A 23,681-nucleotide genomic window follows, 5' to 3' on the forward strand; every position below is an offset into this window, starting at 1 on the left:
CACAGTTATAGACTTGTAAACATGGAGGTCACTAACGCCGAAATTCGCGCTATTTTAAAGTTGTCTTTCGTTAAAGAAACGTTCCGTGAGATTAATTGTGATTTGAGGGATTATACACTATCACCTTGATGGCGAAAGACCTGTGACGACGAATACCGATCAAATCATGGAAAATATTGAGGTAGACTGGCATGTGGCATCTCGTGACATCGCCCAGAAGATGGAGTTAGTCACCAAACCATTTTAAACCATCTGCAGAAGGCTGGATACACAAAAAAAATTGATGTTTGGATGCCGCATGATTTGACGCAAAAAGATCTTCTGGACCGAATCAACGCTTGCGATATGCTGCTGAAACGGAACGAACTCGACCGATTTTTGAAGCGGATGGTGACTGGCGACGAAAAATGGATCACGTACGACAATATTAAGCGAAAACGGTGGTGCTCGAAGGCCGGCGAATCGTCCCAAACAGTGGCCGAGCCGGAATTTACGGCCAAGAAGGTAGTGCTGTGTGTTTGGTGGGATTGGAAGAAAAACATCCACTATGAGCTGCTCCCATATGGACAGACGCTTAGTTCTACCATCTACTGCGAACCACTGGACCGCTTGAAGCAGCCGTTCGACCAGAAGCGTCCAGAATTGGCCAACAGAAAGGGTGCAGTGTTCCACTAGGACAACGCCAGACCACACACTTCGGTGATGACTCGTCAGAAGCTACGAGAGTTCGGATGGGAGGTTCTATCGCATTCACCATATAGCCCGGAAATAGCGCCAAGTGATTACCACCTGTTCCTGTCCATGGCGAAAGCCCTTGTTGGTGTAAAGTTGAATTCAAAAGAGGCTTGTGAAAAGTGGCTGTCCGAGTTCTTCGCAAATAAGGAGGGGCTTCTATGAGGAGGGTATTATAAAGTTGCCGTCTAGATGGAACAGAACTAAGTCCGATCACTGTAACACTTTTTATAAAGCACTGAATAAGGAGCAAAAAAGCGGAAGAGAGATATTTGACAACCTTATATTTATAATATTTTATTTATACAACATGCTCGTACTTAATGTACTTATAATCAAACTTGAAGCACTAAAACGGACTTATTGATCTTTCGGTAAATGAAGCAACGCAGTTTGTACAGCCCAAAGAGTAGAAAAGACATAATTGCAAGTAATGCAAAGCAAATAATAATAGTTATTACCGCTGTCTCTGGTTGGGCCCAATCTAAAATCGTATATATATAATGGTCCCCGTGTCTGAAATTCAGAAAAAAAATTAATTAGAGAATTACAGATGAAATGAAAATAATCATTGTTAAAGAAAGTCTTTCTTAAAAATTAATTTCTTGATACATTGAGTTCAAATTAAAAGTCTTCTTTGCTCTTTAGGATGGTAAGATTTTAATGTCGAAATATTTGAATAATACAAGACCAACGCCCGGGCCAGCCGATATGCATCCGGATATCAACTCATCTCGTTATTCCAATCATTTTGATTTATTTAACCCTATATTTACCTCGATTAGTATTAGTATTGTTCGAGATACCGAACAACACTAATAATATCAAAGCAATCTGAACATATCGTTCATGAATATGGTATTTGGGTATGCGAAAGCTCTACGCAAAGTCTAACAAATAACTCGAGGACCTTTGAAACTGAGTGTCATATGTTTGATTAAATATGTAAATCTTTAAAATACTGGAAAAAAATATATTTTAAACTTACGTGTCTACGCCTCCGGCAAAATAATAGATAAGGGAAAATATGACATAAATCACGCCCATTCCAATGGGATACACGAAGTGGAAAATGCGTGTGGGAAATGCAACCAACATATGATCTAACACCATCAGAATGGAATTGCTGGCATGTCCAAGTAAATTGTAGGTCAACGAAACTCCGCTCTTGTCATCTGTTCGATTTAAAAGTACAAAAATCTTTTAATAATTATTATCGTTGCAAGAAAAAAACAAATAAGAATGCGCTAAGTACGGGTGCAACAGTTATTTTATACTTTTGCAACTTGCAGGAATCAAAGCCAGGGAAATACCTTACGATGTAAAACGTCAACCAGAGGATCGGAATTTAAGCAATTTTATATACATATATATACACTCATATAACTCATACACTGACCGACAAGTCCAAGTCCAGAAGTCCAAACGCTGAACCCAATTTTCGACGGCTTTCAAGCATAAATCGGCCGATACTGCTGCAATTTCATGTTCGATTTCGTACGAAGTTCATCAATCGTCGCTGGCTTGTTGGCATAGACCATAGACTTGACGTAGCGCCACAAGAAATAGTCTAACGGCGTCAAAACGCACGACAGTGGCGGACAATTGACTGGACCATTGCGTGAGGTGACACGTTCACCAAACTTTTTTCTCAAAAAATCGATTGTGACATTCGTTGTTTGGCTTGTGGCGTCGTCCTATTGGAAGCACATATTGTCCAAGTCCATATCATCCAATTCAGGCAAAAAATATTCGGTTATCATTGAGTAGTAGCGATTCCCATTCACAGTAACGTACCGGTCTTCATCATCACGTAAGAAGTACGGCCCAATGACGTCGCCGGCCCATAAACCGCAATCCTTTCGGGATGCAATGGATACTCATGAAGTACGTTTGAATGTACTCTCACAGGTATCTATAATTTCATTGATCTCGCAAACAGTTTTTGTTTAAAAAAAAAACACTTCTGTATCGCTCTTATTGAAAAACCCGCTCTTAAAGTTGAGGCCACGAACTCCGAATTTCGGTAAAAAAGTTTCGACTCGTTGTTGGATCGTATATCTTTTCATGATGAAATGGCAAGCCTTACTGAAGAGAAATGTCGAAAGAGCGGTAAAAAATATGGCGTGGTTTTCTGTCCCTATTGGTTTACTTTTGCAGCGTAGCTATTGAAAAACCCGTTGGTATGTGGAAGTTGAGGTAGTATCGACCCGATTTCATCTATTAACCATGATCATGCCACATACTAAAAAAATGTTCCCTGTGTTTCATTTAGGTACCTCACATACAATCACCAATCATATGGAGTAAATTTAGCCGGATGTTCGAAAACCCTGATGTTAGTTATTTGGGGGGCTAGGTCAAGTTTTCGCTCAATTGTACCTATTTTAGGTACAAAGATATACTGTTATGAGTGAAACATGTTCTGTAATTTTCATTGAGATAACTCAAATATTGGCCGATTTATCCAGCATAAAGTCACCGAGAAGTTCGAACATTTTTATATGTATTAGGTATATGGTATTCCTATTGTTAGGAAAGGATTCTGTCTGAATTTCAATTGTACTATATATCTCACACATTGACCAATATTTTCGGTCAAAAGTCAACTATAGATACTGGGGTCCACATATTCGGTAATTAGGGTCTTGAACAGTTTTGGTTGGATTTGGACCATTTTTGGAACCGTTTACGCCCATCTACGAACTCGTAATTTTTTTGTACTAAGGAACCTTCACACCAAGTTTCATATAGATATCTCAATTTTTACTCAAGTTACTGCTTGCACGGACGGACGGATAGTCAGACAAACACAGAGACATTCACCTGGATTTCAACTTTTCTCGTCATCATGATCTTTTATATATATAACCCTATACCTATCTCGTTTAGTTTTAGGTGATACATACAATCGTTAGGTGAACAAAACTATAGGCTAGAAACCCCCTTACTTACTGATGGTCTAATGTTCACAATTACCAAAAACCATTCAAAATTCGGGCCTCTAGACTAGATAGTGGAGGTCTCTGCTGGTCTATTGCCCACCATACGGTAGTACCTGAAGATATTCAAGTTGCAGATAAAGAAAACTTAGAATTAAATCTCGTCTAATGTAAGCTATTCCTAAGCAATAGCAATCATTTTGATAGAGAAGGGGGTCATATGTGTCTATTTATCAAGTTTAATAATTGAAAAAGAAAAAAAAAATAAACTACGGCGTTTTTGGTGTTACTTACATGGATAAAGAAGGCTCCAGTAGACAAGTGTAATGACGGTCGCCAATACCAAAGTGGTCCAATAAGAAACCCAATACATTTTGAAGACAATCGGGTGGGCAGCTATGAGCAAATAAGATATGGAATTTATTTTAAACCCCCTTTAAAAAAATTCTACACCTACCGAAATCATGTGGTCGCCAATAATATATGCTAACTATAATAGCGCCATACAGACTTGTGAGCATACAGAGAAAGAAACCCCATGCGGTCAGGTATATAAACCATTTGCCGGCATAAAAAAGATTGATCATTGTGTCGCATACGACGGCAATGAAAAAGGCTGCTAAGAGCCAGCGATAGATTAGCCAACACAACGAGCGGCTACCCTTCTGCCACTGCAAATAGAACGGAAAAGTTAGTTAGACCACTATTCAAAATATTCTATATCTCAAGTGTCGACTTTTAAACAACTTACTTGTGATTTGGCAAAATCATCGATTGGTTGATGTTTCAAGCTGAACTTTTTCAATTGAAACTCCTTGGCGAACGGATGGAAAACGTTCGTGCACCATTTTTGCGCCGAATCAAACATTTGTTCCAATCGAATCCTGTATTTTCTTTGAAAATATTATTTTGCTAGTTCAAATATTTTTCGGCTTATTGTTATCATTATTTGATCCTTACTCGCAGAGGTCTGCTTCCAATTTCAATCACTACTCGATTGGAACTATTTATTTTGGTAAAAATGTTAAAAAGTTTAGACTCAATAGTTTTACCATTTTTCTTATCAATGGTATTTGCACATAAAAACCATAACTTGGGTATAAACATTCAAACATCGATATTACGGTACAAACGCGATTATATCTATTTTATCGATACTATCGATACAAAACTCGGTCTTTATTTACTAAATACATTTCTACACACATACTTATGCACTATATATGGTAGAAGCAACTTAGTACATATTGCTGATAAGCCTTCTCATAAAAAATGGGCATAAGTCATATTTTGCACGTCGTTATGCTTTATCTTTAAGGCCACTCCAGGGTGTAGCGTTTTGGTGTAAACATTTGTTCTCTCTGCTGGTTTAAAAAAGCGATAAAACATATATTTTTGCGCTCATAATTGAGTAAATGTTGTCTTTTAGGTATGTAGTATATCAGACTTGTCTAATTCACTTCGTAACTAAAGAAAGTCTTTGTTGTTATATGAGTATAAAAATCAAGAGCTGTTCCGTTGCTGCGTTGTATGAGTTCCTCACATTTTTTAAATTTCTTATCTCCTCTAGTTCCCGCCCCCATTCTATTTTTGTACTTCGTTAGTTTCTGTCATATCATCGTAACAACCGCGCGGCTATTTTTTTATCTAAAAACCTGTCAATAACTATTAATTTTTTTTAGTGATTTGTTAAAAAAGTAGAATAAACAAGGTTCATACATTATTTCCAAGTATAGTTCAAATAATGATATAGTACACAACTGTTCATGAGAAATGAAAAGGTTCGTGATCGAAAAATATCATTTACGGTTGATTTTCTTGAGCATCCGAGCAACTTGTTTTATTTACTATTTGATTTAATGTAAGTATTTTCAAGCGACCTCGGATTATAGCACCTTTGGAATAGGTTTAGGGAAAGGATCGAAAAAGGATTGCTGAAGAGCTCTTTATTTCGAATTAAAAAAAAAAAATAAATAAATATATACACAGAGAAAACAAGTTTTGAAAATTTTTTAAAAATTAAAGTGTTTAACAAAAATTAAAATAAAGAGTGATACAGACAGTATACAAGTACTAAATACTTTAACGTCTCAGCTGTGATCCGATATTACATATTATTTTCACTGATAATTATCGTAACTGTTTCTTATGTTACAAAATTCAATAATTATATGATATCGATAATCTAATTAGTAATCTCAAATTTGAGAAAGTTATCTTTTTTATGTAAAAATGCCTTTGTTTGTCGCGAGCAAGTGTTTTTATTGGCACAATTTATTCAAAAAGGGTTGAGAACGCGTTCACAACGATCCACATGCAGGACTGCCACCAACATCAACTGATGATTAACAAATAAAGGAATTGGTGTTTGAAAATTGACGATTAGCAGTCAGACTCTTACGGGCATTGTTGGAATATTGGAAAGATCAGTAAAAAACATTTTTAAAGATCATTTAGGCGTAAGAAAAGTGAAAGTACGATCGTTTCCAAAATCACTAAATTTTCTTGAAAAACAATGCTTTCAGACTACTGGGGTATCATGAAACATGTTATTACTGGCGAAGAGGCTTAGATCTTTGCTTACGACCCGGAAACAGATGATCAAGCAGGCGAATATCGTGGCATAAGTGAGCCGTAGGCGAAAAAAACATGTCAAAGTACAAAAAATAAGGCTATGTTGACAGACTCCTTCGATTATTGAGAGGAGGTGTACTCCAACCTCCAAACTTCAGACCGGCCGAACTTTCAACAAGAAATATTATTTGAGTGTTATGATAATGATAGGCCGAAAATGGCAAAAATAGATAAAAGCGGTTCAAAACTACCCATATTCTTTATATATACCTATTATAAGATCTTCAAACTTCCCGTTGGCTTTATACCGTATACATCGGTAAGATATCTTAACAAAATTAACAGAACGTATAATATTGGACATACAATAGTTTAATGGCGAAAATATACCTATGGTATTGGGTACGAATTATCCAAACTCCTCATATACACAGGTAACGATTTTTATTAATCTAACAAACCCTATGCTGAACAAGTCAGTATGAGTTATGAGTTATATATGTATTTATAAAATTGCTAGTAGTAGTCTTATGAAACTTTCAGACAACTTTTCTTCACAAATTTGGCAGTATAAGAAATATCAAGCTGTCATCGACTGTTATCATGCTCAACAGCTCTACAACGACCAGTTATTTTCCCGTTTTTATTGAAACTTTCTGATACATAAACTATGAACAAACAATGAGTTTTTTTATTTTCGTTTTTGTATGAAATGTTCGCAAATAGGCTAAGTCGCCAATAACTCGTTTACTCTGGGAACAGGTGAAATTTTACCCCATACTCATGCTAAGAGTACTTTTGTACCAGAAATCTCTAATTGCAATTATAAAATAATAATAATTACGACTGTTAAATATAATTTTTAATTTATTTAAAATTTTCTGTTGCTAAGAAGAACACAACTGATTTTAAAACATTAATCTTTTCTGAGTCTATTTAAATTTTGTTGTAGCTGCAGTTCTTAAAGTGGCACTTCTTCCACGCACTGAATTTGTTGCATCTGAGAATAAGAAAGGTTAGAAACGTTCCACCAGTTTGAAAGGTATGATAGTTATTGATTAAAATAAGTTGTAATGATTGTGATAATACCTATCTATCATAACACTGAACAAAATTTTTTCATTTTCAAGGTAGCTTTCTCTTGAACGCCATCGATATTATAGGGCAAAACCACAGGATTGGCCATAATATTTTTAAGGTTTTTTAAACGTCGGTAATTAAGGATAAAGTCGTATATTGCATGGATCTGTGAACAAAATAAATACAAATTTTAATTAAAACAATAATTTTGATAGTATTCATTCATACATAGATCTCCTAGTTAGCGGCCTTTACTTCTATATTTAAAACATTCAGATCGCTCACGGTCTGAATGGGAAATCTGCAGGCCACTTTTTTCATTTGTTCTTGCTGCTTCGTTATCTCTCTTATTGTTACTGCTTGCTCTGAGGAAGCTTCTACAAGGAGCACGGTTTGAGTCTGAATCACTTTTTGGTCAGGTAAATATAAATATCTACGGTGAGCGTCACAAATAAGTAAACAACTCCTTTAAATGCTTCTCTGCCTGATTTTTCGGTCAATGTGTTCCCACAGATGTTAGATAGGATTAAGATCTCTAGATTTCGGGGGTGATCCAGAGTTTTTGGTGGTCGATATAACAGGCATTCACTAACAATTTTGGACTTGGGTTTAGGATTGTTGCTCTACTGAAAGATGCAACTCCCTGATAGCCTTAATTTTTCAATGGAACAATGTAATTTAAAAAACTTAAATAATCAAACTTTTCCATAGTGGCTTCAATGAAAACCAAATTCCATCAGATGATGTCACACAGGCCCAGACCATGACCTAACCTCCACCGTGCTTGACGGTCTGGGTAACACATTTATCATCAAAGGCTACGTTTTTGGATACCCAAATTTCAGGGATTTTTTCGATCCAAACATTTCGAATACAAAATGTTTTTTCAGAAATTTGCCTCCCTATTTATGTACATATTTTTTTGGAAGTTACAAGCACTTCTGTTGAATCGACTTTTATATATTATATGGGGCTTTTTGCGTGGTACTCGTCTATGCAGACTACTTTTGCGCAAAGTTCCGCTGATTGTAGTGTCTTTTATGGGCTTACCCGATTTCTCCGCTATATTTAGATAGCTCTTGAAACTATATTTTATTTTAAATTCTCTTTATAATTCTCGTAATATTGATCGCGTTTCAGTGTCAGCAAGGCGCGTTAGTTGGCACGGCCACGGCAAATTTTAAGCAGTCTGATGTTTATGACATTTATAATTTTTTTTGTGCAATGTTGTGTTCCGACTGGCGCCTTCGCACCAAGATTTACATTTTTAAAAGGAATCTAATATGATTTTTCGCATTTCAGTGGTTGTTTGCCCATTGCAAACTTAAAGTTTTAGCGACATTATCTCTGGAAAAACAATAGTACTGTGCGTAAATTCTCTTAATTAGTAACTATTTCTTAAATATATTTCTCGATGTCAGCTTAGCGCTCGGCTCGGCTTTGAGCGTCCACTCTGCAGGCACCCCAAAGAACAAAAAATTGCATAGACACCGCAGAGTGGACGATGACCAAAGCTGAAGCCGAAGGTGAGGCATGCAGTTAATTACTGATAAAATATTAGGTTGTCAAATAGTATTTCCCTTCCGCCTTTTTGTCTTTTGAATTTCGCGGCAACGTATAAAGCGCTACAGAGCTCGTATCTGGCAATACTATACATCTTTCAAAGGCCTTGACATAACCTACAAAACGATGCTATGCATGATTAGTTTGGATATTGCGTTCAACAGTTATAGACGTGTAAACATGGAGTTCACTAACGCCGAAATTCGCGATATTTTAAAGTTTTTCTTCGTTAAATGCAAATCCGCTAGAGAAACGTTCCGTGAGTTTAATGGTGTTTTGGGGGATGGTACTCTATCACTTCGAACTGCGGAGGAATGGTTTCGATGATTCAGAGCGGGTGAAAACGACACCATGAACTTGATGCTTGGGTGTCGCATGATTTGACGCCAAAAAACCTTTTGGACCGAATCAACGCCTGCGATAGCTGCTGAAACGGAACAAACTCGACCCATTTTTGAAGCGGTTTGTGATTGGCGACGAAAAATGGATCTCATACGACAATATCAAGCGAAAACGGTCTTGTTCGAATCGTGAATCGTCTCAAACAGTGGCCAAGCTGGGATTGACGGCCAGGGAGGTTTTGCTGTGTGTTTGGTGGGATTGGAAGGGAATCATCCACTATGAGCTGATCCTATATGCCCAGATGCTTAATTCTACCATCTACAGCGAACAACTGGACCGCTTGAAGCAGGCGTTGGACCAGAAGCGTCCAGAATTGGGCAACAGGAAGGGTGTAGTGTTCCACCAGGACAACGCCAGACCACACACTTCGTTGATGACTTGTCAAAAAGCTACAGGAGCTCGGATGGGAGGTTTTATCGCATCCACCATATAGCCCGGACATAGCGCCAAGTGATTACTACCTTTTCCTGTCCATGGCGAACGCAGTTGTTGGTGTCCCTGGAGCTTATTCAGACTAAGCACTTCTGGACAGATATAGGACATGCTATCCGTACATTATCCAACAGTACACCAAAACTGGCCTAGAAATCTTTGCGGAGCGAACGAAACAAAAAAACAAAAACAATGCAAAATAGATTAAAAGAAGTTTCAAAGACGAATGGATACGCCAGCCGATATTGGTTAAAAGTAAAATTAATTTTAGTATATACATATATACAGTTTTTTTTCAAATACTTTTTTGATATGAATTCATCAAATTTTTCGGTTAAAGGGTTTTTACCTATGTTCCTTTAAAATTAAAAATAATTTTATATAAAAGTTACAACTGCAACACAGTAATTACAAAATATATTTTAATAATAATAATAAATCTTCGTAAGAATTGCAGGCAATTTATTTCTTGAAATTAATTTTCCGAATACTTTTTTGAGGCACTGTACATATTACTGTTGCAATGGCTATCAGAAATTAAATTAAAACAAATTACTAAACATAAGATACTTTTTATAATTTAAATATAAAAATTTATACATATATGTATGTATATATGACAACAATTCGTGGTACAACATTTTTATGATTTGACTATTATACTTATATCTACGTACACAATATGTATACATATGTAAGTAATATCTCTTTCAAAATTCTATTTGTAGCAATCTTATTCAGAATTAAGCACTCAATGTCAATTTGGAACTTTGTCGCTTTTTATAAATAAATGTTCGCAGTTTATATAGGCCAAAGTGTATGAAGCAGAATACAAAGGTTACTAATATGCAACCAAGTATGGTTAAAATTGCGCCGCCCGCATTTGACCAATCGAGTATCTCGTAGATGAAGCGGTTTCCGAAACTGCAAAAATATAGCAAGTAATTATTTCATTAAATAATCTAATTTCAATTTAAGTAACATATTTTGTACGAAATTATAATGTTTTCACAGACTAATTTTTATCTGATAGAAACATGGGTGTACCACAAATTCTGCTCAAAGCTGTTTTGCAAGTAAAAGCATTAAAGCATTTTCAACAAGTAAAGAAGAGCTAAGTTCGGGTATAACCGAACATTTCAAACTCTTGCAAACTGCAAGGACTACTGCCAGGGAAGTAACTTGAGGTGCATAAAGTTTGTTAGCGTTTAGGGCGAGTTTTCTCCCGGTTTTATTAACTCACATATTGGCGGTATAAAGTCACCTGGAAATTCGGAAAACTTTATATTAGGTATATGGGGGCTAAAGGAAGTATTGATCTGATTTAACCACACTGACATCCTACTTTCACACATTTACCGACATTTTCAGTAAAAATTCAACTATAAGCTCTGTGTCCACATAATCAGTACGTAGGGGCTTGAACAGTTTAGGTTCGATTTACGAAATTTTTAGTCATAAGGTGGCACGCCTCATATGAACTCTTTCTGCAATGTTTTTTCCGAATATATTCATTGGTGCTTGATTTGTGTACTGGAAAGTGAAAGCATTATATGGAATTTAAAAATTTGTTATATGAGAAGTAGACGGGTTCTTTGTCTGATTTCGACCATTTTCATACCGTAATGTAGGTGTGTCAATAAAATATTACATACAAAGTTTGGTTAAAATCGGTTGAGCGGGTGCCGAGATATGAATGTGGTTTCACATAAAAGAAGGCGGTGCCACACACACTCGGCTCCTATAAAGCCCTCCCATATCATCTCGATTTCATCCGATTTTACAATGCCGATTGGAATGCTTGATATGGGTTCATGCGAGAACTACTCGCTACAAGCCATTTGTAAATCAATGCAAACGATTACAGTTTGCTTTTGAGTACCGATCTTAGCTGAACGACTTCAGACATGATCGTATTTTTATGGATGAGTTAAAATTCAACATATTTGCTTCTGATGGCGAACACATGATGTGGAGAAAACCAAATAAAGGTATGGATACAGCTACTTTGTGTGCGACTATCAAACATGGAGGAGTATACGTGATGGTGTGGGGATGTATAGCATGTCAGCACACAGAGTCGGTAAATTGGTTTTTATCGACGATATTACGGATCAGTATGGGTACATAGATATCCAGAAGAGAAATTTAATAACAAGTGCTGAGAAAATGGGAATGGGAAAGGAAAATTCGAAAGCAAACACAACCCAAGAAGACCGCTGAGGAAGAGTGGTGGAAATTTGCCTCGATGCGTGTAAAAAGTTAGTCGATTCGATGCCAAAAAGAAGTAATACTTTTACAAATGCCAAAGGTGGGCAACCTTATTGTTCAATTTGTTATTTAATATGGTTAAATATTGGTTGTCAAATATCTCCCTTCCGCCTTTATCTGTTCCGTGAGGTTAATGGTGTTTTGGGGGACGGCACTCTATCACTTCGAACTGCGGAGGAATGGTTTCGACGATTCAGAGCGGGCGAAAACGTCACCATGGTTAAGCCAGCCGACGGAAGACCTGTGACGACCAATACCGATCAAATCATGGAAAACATCGAGTTAGACCGGCATGTGGCATCTCGTGACATCGCCCAGAAGATGGGAGTTAGTCACCAAACCATTTTAAACCATCTGCAGAAGGCTGGATACACAAAAACCAAAAACCTTGATGTTTAGGTGCCGCATGATTTGTTGCAAAAAAACCTTCTGGACCGAATCAACGTCTGCGATATGCTGCTGAAACGGACCGAACTCAAGGTTTTTCTGTGTGTTTGGTGGGATTGGAAGGGAATCATCCACTATTATCCATCTACTGCGAACAACTGGACCGCTTGAAGCAGGCGATCAACCAGAAGCGTCCAGAATTGGCCAACAGGAAGGGTGTAGTGTTCCACCAGGACAACGCTAGACCACACACTTCGTTGATGACTCGTCAGAAGCTACGGGAGCTCGGATGGCGCATATTTGAACTAAATCCGATCACTGTAACACTTTTTATAAAGCATTGAATAAAGAGCAAAAAAGCGGAAGATATTTGAAAACCAATATTAAGTTCAAAAATTAAAAAACTGCTATGAATTTCATTGTATTTTTGAAAATTGTATGCATAATTTTACCAATGTTTACGATTTTAAGTGACACTCACGGTATATATTATATACAAATTACATATAGGTACTTATGTTTACTTACGGATCGACGCCTCCTGCCCAATAATAAATAACAGTAAATATTCCATATATTAGACCTAAGCATAGTGGATAGACAGAGTGTAATAGGCGTACTGGAAAAGCCACCAGCATATGATCCATTATCATCAGTATTGAATTGAAGCCGTGCGCCCACAGATTATATACTTCCCAAGCGCTTTGATTGTCAGCTGTGAATAAATGAAAGAACTGTTTAATATTCTGATTTGCGAAATAGGCGAGCTTATTGCCAAATTTTGCTATTTACTATTTCGGTTAGGTTAGATGAGTGATGGTCGGCCCTGAATGCACTTAATTAAACTTTTAAAGTGCGGTATTGCCTTGCACATCGTTCAATTTTGACCCCAGCTTCAGCCCTCTCATACCATCTCGGGAGTAGAATTTAATGTATTTGACGTTTTTAATTATTGATTTATCGGAGCGTTAAATGGAGAGTGAGCGAGGCTTCCATCTGATCATCAATGTGCACACTCTCGGTAGTAGTTCTTCGCAAATCGCTAGCGCTAATTATTTATTTTAAGGTTTATGACTCGGCTAAATATGATGATATTGATATCATCGACCTCAACACCTGCGTCGTTAGTTCTGTTTTCTCCAGACTGGACAAGGAAGCAAAGCAAATGGGTCTGGCAGTGAAATCGGGCAAGACGAAGTATCTACTGTCATCAAACAAACAGTCGCCGCAATCTCGACTTGGCTCTTACGTCACTGTGGACAGTCATAACTTTGAAGTCGTTGATAGCGGTTCTCTTATACACACCATAACATTTCAAATTTAAATTTACAGTAAAGATTAGTAACTATTTGTTTTATTGCCTTAATATTTATGATGAACCCTTATTTAGTTTTGAGTAAAATGTTTAAAAAAGCAGATTCATGTAAAGGAGGTCCTAGAGTTCAAAGGAATGCCAATAATTTTCTTTTGCGAGAAATATTTTCTCTCTACTTCTAACAAAATACTTCTGGCTTTTGAGTATTATATTTCAATTACATTAAATCCTAGATCAGTATGGGGCTGAACACACAGAAATATATCAACTTGCTTCGCTAAATATTTGGATGATTCTTCTTTTCTTTATATGAGCCCTTGTCCGCCTTATACTAGTTTTTAAATCTTTATGAGTTTTGATAAGAAACAACGCTCCAATTTTAAAAAATTTTCGCTGCTGGATAACAACGGTAGGTACGTGTGCCTTAGTGGTAATCAATCCATTTGATTAGACCGATTTACGATTATACATATAATATTATTAGTTTACGGTTTGGCCTCGCTAATAACTTTAGGGTACTCTACCTTATTATATGTGCAAATTTTGATAACACAAGATTACAAAATTTAAGATTGTCATTAAAATAGTTTGATACCGGTACTCACTTGGGAAAATGAATATCCAATATATGAACGTTATAAGCGTAGCCAGCGACAATGTGGTCCAATAAGAAGCCCAATATAATTTTAGCGCCCATGGAGGTACAACTGTAACCGGGCTTATCAAAATTCAAATCGAACGGCATAGATTTATCACAATTACACTTACAAACATTATCTTTACTGCAATAAAAGATCGTTACCAAAATGGCGCCAAAGACGCTTGTGTACATACAGAGAAAGAACCCCCAATCGGTGAGATAGATAAACCATTTTCCCTCTGCAAATGTCTGGATCAAGCTGCCCAACACCCCGACAGCAAACGTGGCGGCTAAAAGCCAACGATAGATTAGCCATATAATCGACTTCGGCTGGCTTTGCCACTAATTGATTTGGAGAAAAAATATAACAAATTAAGATTATGTGCTTTTAAGGTAGAACACCGTTATTGTCCATTGCTGTAGATTCCTACCTGAGATTTGAAGAAAACTTCTGTAGGTTCATGCGTCAACGAGAATTTTTCTCGTTGAAACTCTTTCGCCAGCGGATGGCACAGCTGATGACAGATTCCCGACGTCTCACGCATCTGATTTAGATTATTTAGATAAAAGAAGAATTTAAATTTATTTATAAAATATTTTGAACTACAACACTACTCCACTTCACTTTTGTCACATTAAATACACGCTCGAGCAACAAACAAATCACCGCAAGGCCAACCCGTTCACAATGCCAGAGTCGGGTCAACTGTTGCCTAAATAAGTGTAAAAGTGCTCTCATTTTATATAACGAATTAGTTATCAGACTTCTTTTAAATAGATTGTTGTCAATGATAACCGTTAGTTTAATAGAGCAATCAGCTTATCAATCGCGTTGAACTTGGTCATGCAGTGAGTACACATTATTTGCCGGCTCGAGTTGTTCTACTTCGTTCATTGCTTTCAGTAATGACTCAGCTGCATTGGTTCTCAGGTATTTCCTTCAAAACGTTGCTGTAGTTGAAAAATGAATATGATTTGTTATCGGTCTCTTGTTCTCATATGAATTAAATATTGTAACATTTCGTGCGTAGGTGGGATTTCAATAAAAATCACAACGACTTCTTTGAAAATCGATTGATGTACTAAGGGGGTTTGAGAAAAGGCCTGTTGGAGGAATAATAGAGAAACAACGTTAAATAATTTGCATATAGTATTTGTCGGCAGTGTGTGAAAATTTAGACTTCTTACGTGTATATACCAGAAAGATAGGGAAGTTCGAATATCGATTTAAAGTTATATGTACCTAACATTTCAAGGACACGTATATAGATCATAGTTGTCGATATGAATAAATATTAGATAAGATTCAAATATCTCCCTTCCGCTTTTCTCTTTATTCAATGCTTTATAAAAAGTGTTACAGTGATCGGGTTTAGTTCAAATATGCGCCGTTTCGTTCGATAATGTTTCAATCTAGACGGCAACTTCATAATACCCCCCTCGCAGAAACCCCCCTCCTTATATGCGAAGAACTCGCACAGCCACTTTTCACAAGCCTCTTTTGAGTTCAACTTTACTCCAACAAGGGCGTTCGCCATGAACAGGAACAAATGGTAATCACTTGGCGCTATGTCTGGGCTATACGGTGGATGCAATAAAACCTCCCATTCGAGCTCTCGTAGCTTCTGACGAGTCATCAACGAAGTGTGTGGTCTGGCGTTGTCCTTCCTATTGGTAATTTCTGGACGCTTCTGGTCGATTGCCTGTTTCAAGCGGTCCAGTGGTTCGCAGTATATGGTAGAATTAAGCTTCTGGCCATATGGGAGCAGCTCATAGTGGACAATTTGAATCCAATCTCATCAAACACACAACAAAACCTTCTTGGCTGTCAATTCCGGCTTGGCCACTATTTGGGACGATTCACCGGCCTTCGACCAGCACCGTTTTCGCTTGATATTGTCGTATGTGATCCATTTTACGTCGCCAGTCACCATCCGCTTCAAAAATGGGTCGAGTTCGTTCCGTTTCAGCAGCATATCGCAGACGTGGCTTCGGTCCAGAAGGTTTTTTGCGTCAAATTACGCGGAACCGAAACATTAAGTTGTTTTGTATATCCAGCCTTCTGCAGATGATTTAAAATAGTTTGGTGACTAACTCCATCTTTTGGGCGATGTCACGAGATGTCATATACCGGTCTAACTCGATGTTTTCCAGGATTTCATCGGTATTCGTCGTCACAGGTCTTCCGCCGGCTGGCTTATCCATGGTGTCGTTTTCACCCGCTCTGAATCGTCGAAACCATTCCTCCGCAGTTCGAAGTGATAGAGTACCATCCCGCAAAACAACATTAATCTCACGGAATGTTTCTCTAGCGAATTTGCCTTTAACGAAGGAAAACTTTTAAATAGCGCAAATTTCGGCGTTACTGAACTCCATGTTTACACGTCTATAACTGTTGAACGTAATATCCAAACAAATCGTGTATAGCGTCGTTTTGTAGGTTATGTCAAGGCCTTTCAAAGATGTACGAGTATAGTATTGCCCGATACGAGCTCTGTAGCGCTTTATACATAGCCGCGAAATTCAGAAAACAAAAAGGCGAGAGATATTTGACTACCTAATATATGTATGTAATTTTGAGTGATACAAATTTTGTGGGGAAGACTCAATAGTCAGCAGACAAAATTTAATTATCATCGGCTTTGTTAAAAAAGGAAACTTGGAAGGATTGAAGAATCTCATGGGAAAGCGGCTCCATTTGAGTAGGGATGAATTTATTGTGTCAGAAATCAAGCAAAACGATAACAAATTTGCATGAACTGGTCGTCAAATTTCTTCCCCATCTACCGTGTTCTCCAGATTTGGGAAAACCGACTTGTTGCTGTTTTCATATGTCAAGAAATTGCTCGCAGGAATGAGATTTACCATCCGATAGTGATTTCTATTTTGAATACATAAAATAATAAATTTGTTTAAAGTTACTTTTTTTTCTTCTTAATTGGCGTAGACACCACTTACGCGATTATAGCCGAGTTAACAACAGCGCGCCATTCGTTTCTTCTTTTCGCTACGTGGCGCCAATTGGATATTCCAAGCGTAGCCAGGTCTTTCTCCACCTGGTCCTTCCAACGGAGTGGAGGTCTTCCTCTTCCTCTGCTCACCCGGCGGGTACAGCGTCGTTTACATTCAGAGCTTGAGTGTTTTCGTCCATTCGGACAACATGACCTAGCCAGCGTAACCTCGGTCTTTTAATTCGCTGAACTATGTCAATGTCGTCATATATCTCATACAGCTCATCGTTCCATTGAATGCGATATTCGCCGTGGCCAACGCGCAAAGGACCATAAATATTTCGAAGAACTATTCTCTCGAAAACTCGCAACGTCGACTCATCAGTTGTTGTCATCGTCCAAGCCTCTGCACCATATAGAAGGACGGGAATGATAAGTGACTTATAGAGTTTTGTTTTTGTTCGTCGAAAGAGGACTTTACTTCTCAACTGCCCACTCAGTCCAAAAAGCAGCTTTTGGCTGAGTTATTCTGCGTTGGATTTCCAGGCTGACGTTGTTGTTGGTGTTGATGCTGGTTTCTAAATAGACGAAATTATCTACAACTTCGAAGCTATGTCTATCAACAGTGACGTGGATGCCTAGTCGCGAGTGTAACGACTGTTTGTTTGATGACAGGAGATATTTCGTCTTGCCCTCATTAAGACCAGACCCAGAACTAATGGCTCAGTTGTTAAGGCCAATGATGTCAATATCATCAGCATATCAGCAGCTATACACTCTTATAGAAGATTGTACATTATCGGTTTAGTTCTGCAGCCCGAATTATTTTCTCCTGCAGCAGGTTGAAGAAGTCGCACGATAGGGAGTCGCCTTGTCTGAAACCTCATTTGGTATCGAACGGCTCGGAGATGTCCTTCCCGATCTCCACCAAGCTTTTGGTATAACTCTATGTCTGTTTACACAGCCGTAAGAGGTTTGCGGGGATACCAAATTCAGACATCGCACAATAAAGACAGCTCCTTTTCGTGCTGTTGAAAGCAGCTTTGAAATCGACGAAGAGGTGGTGGGTGTCGATTCTCATTTCAAGGGTCTTTTCCAGGATTTGGCGCATCGTGAATATCTGGTCGGTTGTTGATTTGTCAGGTCTAAAGCCTTACTGATAAGGTCCAATCAGTTTGTTGACGGTGGGCTTTAATATTTCACACAATACGCTTGATAGAACCTTATACGCAGATTGTGGGGTCTCCTTTTTCATGGATTGGACAGAGCACACTTAAATTCCAATCGTTGGGCATGGTTTCGTCCGACCATATTTTACAAAGAAGTTGTTGCATGCTCCTTATCAGTTCTTCGCCGCCGTGTTTGAATAGCTCGGCCGGCAATCCATCGGCCCCCGCCGCTTTGTTCTTCAGGCGGGTAATTGCTATTCGGACTTCTTCATGGTCGGGCAATGGAACATCTGCTCCATCGTCATCGATTTGGGAATCGGTTTCGTATTCTCCTGACGTTGTACGTTCACTGTCATTCAGCAGGCTGGAGAAGTGTTCCCTCCATAATTTAGGTATGCTCTGGGAATCGGTGACTAGATCACCTTTGGGGGTTCTACAAGAGTATGCTCCGGTTTTGAAACCTTCTTGTTGCGAGGTAGGCAGCGGCGGATGCGAATCTTGGCTGCAGCAAGATAGTGGTTCGAGTCGATGTTAGCACCTCGGAGCGTACGCACGTCTAGAGCACTGGAGACGTGTCTTCCATCTATCACAACATGATCGATCTGGTTGGTGGCTTTTCGACCCGGAGACAGCCAGGTAGGTTGATTTATCTTCTTGTGCTGGAATCTACTACCACAGATAACCATATTTCGGGCCCCGGCGAAGTCGATCAGCCTCAACCCATTTGGGGATGTTTCGTCGTGGAGGCTGAATTTACCGACAGGTAGTCGTATCGCATTTAATGTGGAATGCTGAAGTTACTATTGCAAAGTGGCAATCAAGGTATTTAGTATGCCTCGTTTAGCGGCGATTTGCTGATAGCCAAACAAACGGTACGTACCAGCATATCTACAACCGTAATGCTGAAAATGAGAGCTAGGATTTAGTCGAATTATTGAATGCATCCATGAGATGTTGCAACTCAAATCTAAGGCTAATAACAATTTATTGATTAAAAAATTAAAATAATTGATATTATTTCGGGGCCAATTACTCTGATTTGAACTACCATAAGGCAACTAGGTATATTTATTCTTAAAGTCACATGTATGTATTATGCGAAGAGTTCAAGACCCCCACAATATTACTACACTTATAATTTGATTACGGTTTTCTGCCGGTTCAACAGGTTTACACGACTCAATTACTTTCACTCTCCATCGCCGCTCTTGGCAATTACTCCCCTATTAAATTATTTTTTATTTGTATGTATGTTCATGTAATATGTGTGCATAATACATTTACAATGCATTAAATTGACATGTAATTTGTTTAAATTAATGTTCACATCCAATATATAACTTTCCCACAAGACAGAAACAAATATTCATATTTACATAGACCATATATGGTATATATGTATGTAGGTATGCCTATTGAAACACTTTTATATTAAACTAATTATTCTTACATAAAAGGTGAAGAATAAATCATTATGGTCAAATCAATTGATTTCAAGTGCAATGTTGTAATTGTCGGAAAAATTTTGTAATTGAAGAAGAAGAAGACAAATTGCAATGGGTCAATGGACTCAATCGGTTTCATCCATTGTCATGTGATATTGTTAAGTAGTGAACAATTCTCACCGAGTTTAGTTACAAGAGTCAAATGAGTTATACAAGAAGCGTTCCAAAGTAAACAGGACTTTTCCAATCTACTGTCGACTGGTGCATTAGAATCTGCTGTCTTTATCGACTCCCAGTGAGAACTTCATGACATTTCATAGATTGGAAGTGAAGTTATTGCGTTTTAAGTGTCAGTATGTTTGTGTTATCGGTGCGATAATGAGCTTCGAACAAAGAGCCAACATGAAATTTTGTTTTAAAATTGGTAAAACTTTTACTGAAACGTTTCAATTGATGAAACAAGTTTATGGCGATGATTGCCTATCCCGTAGTAGAGTACACGAGTGGTTTCAACGTTTTCAAAGTGGTCGTGAGGACATAAATGACGATCAACATGTGGGTCAATCAAAATCCATGATCACCGGAAATTCCATCGAAACTGTGGGTGAATTCATCAAAAATCAGCCGAAATCATCATTGAAATTCATGGAAAAGAAATAGAACATCTCCAAAACATCGATTTATCGCATTTTGACCGAACATTTGGGCTTACGAAAGGAGTGTGCACGGTTTGTTCCGCACAAATTGACGACCAAAAATTGCTCAGAATCCAACATTTGAAGGACGATTATTTCACCAAAAATCACATTTTAACCATTAACAACTCCCCGTATTCACCTGATATGGCACCGTGCGACTTCTTATTTTTCGGTAAAATGCATTTGCCCATGAAAGGAAAGCGTTATGCAGACGTAGAAGCCATTCAAAAGGCTTGTACCGGCATACTGGCGATCATACCAGACAACGAGCTAAGCAACTAGTCCGATATGCATTTTGGACCATGCAAAAAGCTGTATTGAAGCAGAAGAAGACTATTTTGAATAAAATAAATTGATTTTGCCGAAAAAACCTTTTGTTCTGTTTTTTTTTTAAGTCCTGTTTACTTTGGAACGTATGTACCTTGTACTTCCATAAATACCCATATTAAGGGTTGCGAATTTTTTCATAAATAAATTTTGGATAAAAACTTAGATTTTAAATTTTCAATTGGAACTTCCCAACAACATCTTGGATTAAAAATTTAATTCTCAATTTTTGATTCCGATGTTGGGATTTGGAATATTAATTTCATATTTAATTTCTCGTACTTGGGATTAAAATTTGTATACCTTGTTCAGGGTTTAGGTTTCGCAGTAGTTTGTAACACCCAAAAGGAAACGTCGGCCACCCCACTTAGTATAAGTATACATATTAGGGTGTGTCAAATAAACGAATGTTATTTTTCGCTTCGTTTTCTGAAAAAAAGGTTAACACCCCTAAGAAAGGATCTTCATGTATGAGCTCTTAATTATATCGAGAATGACCTTCGCTTAACGGTTTTCTATTTTTTATATGCTCTTCAAAAAAGGTCTAAAACAATTTTTTTCGTAAATCTAACCATTTAAAAGTTATTAACGGTTAAATTTAGATTATTTTCTCTTTAAAAATTAGATTTTAAATTTTCAATTGAAAATTTCCAACAACATCTTGGATTAAAAATTTAATTCTCAATTTTTGATTCCGATGTTGGGATTTGGAATATTAATTTCACATTTAATTTCTCGTACTTGGGATTAAGATTTGTATACCTTGTTCAGGGTTTAGGTTTCGCAGTAGTTTGTAACACCCAAAAGGAAACATCGGCCACCCAACTTAGTATAAGTATATATATTAGGGTATGTCAAAATAACGATTGTTATTTTTCGCTTCGTACTCTGAAAAAAAGGTTAATAGACACCCCTAAGAAAGGATCTTCATGTATGAGCTCTTAATTATAACGAGAATGACCTTCGCTTAACGGTTTTCTATTTTTTATATGCTCTTCAAAAAAGGTCTAAAACAATTTTTTCGTAAATCTAACCATTTAAAAGTTATTAACGGTTAAAGTTAGATTATTTTCTCTTTTTTCACCCAAGTTATATGACATGTTCTCCAAATGGCCTCACTATAGTAGCTATAAGTCGGTATATGCTATTTCTGGATCTAGATAGTTGGTTCTTTTTTACATATTTAGTTGGCGTGAGACAATATGTTTGTGAATAGACAAGCCTACCTTAACCTCTTAAACCCCACCAAGTTGTTCCTTGTTTTTTGCTATTGTAATGAATCGTTATGTTCGATGTCATTATGCAATGCCTTCGAAATATGACGAGTTTAAGGAAATTAGTTTAAATTTAAGGAAATAAATTTAAACATTCCTAGCGTCTATGATAGCCGGATACATTCAAAAATAAGGAAACTCTGTCATATGAATTAAAGCTAAGAGACGTTGAAAAACGATTTTACATGTCCGATAAGATTCAATGAGCATATAAAACAAAGTCGTTTCTGCGTCGGATTGTGACTGTTGACGAAAAATGAGCTCACTATGACAACCTTAAGGACAAAAAATCAAATGTGAAATGTGGCCAACCAGCCAGCTAGACAAATCAACAGCAAACCCTATATCCATGACACCAAGGTAATGTTCTGTATTTGTTGGGATTAGAGGACACTACCGACAACAACTCATCAAATGGAAGCAATTGCCTAAAAATTCTCAGAATTTGCGACTAGACATGACATAATAATTTTCAATCATGACAAGGCTCGACCTCATGGTCAACCGGTCTTGTAGGTTAAAAACTATTTGGAAAATAGCGGCTGGAAAGTTTTGAAGTACCCGCCATGTAGCTCGGACCGTGCTCCTTCTAGCTACTTTTTGTTTCAATCAATGCAGAACCCACTTTAATTCGGTTCACATCAAAAAAGGGTATAAGAAATTAGCTTGATTCATTCTCGGCCGCTACGCCGGCGCAGTTCTTATGGTATGGAATCTACAAATTGCCAGAAAGATGGTAAATTTTTATAGCTTCATATGGACAATACTATGAATAATAATATTGTTAATATATATTTTGTAATATTTTCTTATTCTTATTAATTCCCCTTGGCTCTGATATACTTTTTCCAATCCTCGAAATTGTTGTTAAAGTTAATTTCCGTTAATTTCACGTTTAATGTTTTCAACTGACTCAAAACAGTTTCCCCGCAGCAGTCGTTTGAGTTTGTTGAATAGCCACAAGTCACGCGGAGCTAAAGTAGGCGAAAACGGTGGTTGCGGCACGATATTGGTTGAAAATTTGGCGAAAAACTCTCGAAGAACTAATGCAGTATGCGACGGTGCATTATCGTGGTGAAAAATCAATGGTTGTCGGCCCATAATTCTGGTCTCTTTTTACGAATAGCTTCTTGACACTCAGAAATTTGATTCCGCACACAAATTTTAATGGAACTTCTTTGTTGAATAATTTCACTCATCGTAAAAAGCGCCGAATGCACTTTATGTATTTCAGAAAGACAAGCGTATACTAAGCAAAAATATTATTTTGATATGACGTTTGGCACAAATATCACTGACAGTCATATCAACTTGGATAAAAAATTTCAACGAATGGTTTTCGCGCGAAGTTTAAATTAAAAAGTTTAAATATTTTTTGCCCACATTTCATTTAATACATACATATATAGTACTAGTATCTGTAATACATACATATGTAAAAAATTTGCACATAAAATATATTTAGTGTAGGGCTTAAAT

At 37.4% G+C, this 23,681-nt stretch overlaps 2 protein-coding genes across 3 annotated transcripts; both read right to left on the reverse strand.

Moving 5' to 3' along the window:
* Window positions 1-1,067: 1,067 nt before the first annotated feature.
* Window positions 1,068-4,542, reverse strand: LOC120769523 (protein rolling stone-like). Its single transcript, XM_040096559.1, has 5 exons — window positions 4,426-4,542; window positions 4,132-4,345; window positions 3,969-4,070; window positions 1,721-1,907; window positions 1,068-1,248 (listed from the first exon to the last, which is right to left on the reverse strand). The coding sequence occupies exons 1-5, from the start codon at window positions 4,540-4,542 to the stop codon at window positions 1,068-1,070; spliced, it is 801 nt and encodes a 266-aa protein (XP_039952493.1).
* Window positions 4,543-10,277: 5,735 nt separating this feature from the next.
* On the reverse strand, window positions 10,278-15,289 carry LOC120769611 (protein rolling stone). Of its 2 annotated transcripts, XM_040096709.1 has the most exons (6): window positions 14,964-15,289; window positions 14,770-14,883; window positions 14,467-14,680; window positions 14,304-14,405; window positions 12,912-13,098; window positions 10,278-10,649 (listed from the first exon to the last, which is right to left on the reverse strand). In XM_040096709.1, exons 1-6 carry the CDS (start codon window positions 15,075-15,077, stop codon window positions 10,469-10,471), a joined length of 912 nt encoding a protein of 303 aa, XP_039952643.1. In that variant the 5' UTR covers window positions 15,078-15,289; the 3' UTR covers window positions 10,278-10,468. The 2 variants fall into 2 exon arrangements, with proteins under 2 accessions (XP_039952643.1, XP_039952644.1); XM_040096710.1 differs by having other exon boundaries at window positions 14,770-15,051.
* Between the last annotated feature and the right edge of the window lie 8,392 nt (window positions 15,290-23,681).

Source organism: Bactrocera tryoni, chromosome 2 (assembly GCF_016617805.1).
Source record: "Bactrocera tryoni isolate S06 chromosome 2, CSIRO_BtryS06_freeze2, whole genome shotgun sequence".
Lineage (NCBI taxonomy): Eukaryota > Metazoa > Arthropoda > Insecta > Diptera > Tephritidae > Bactrocera > Bactrocera tryoni.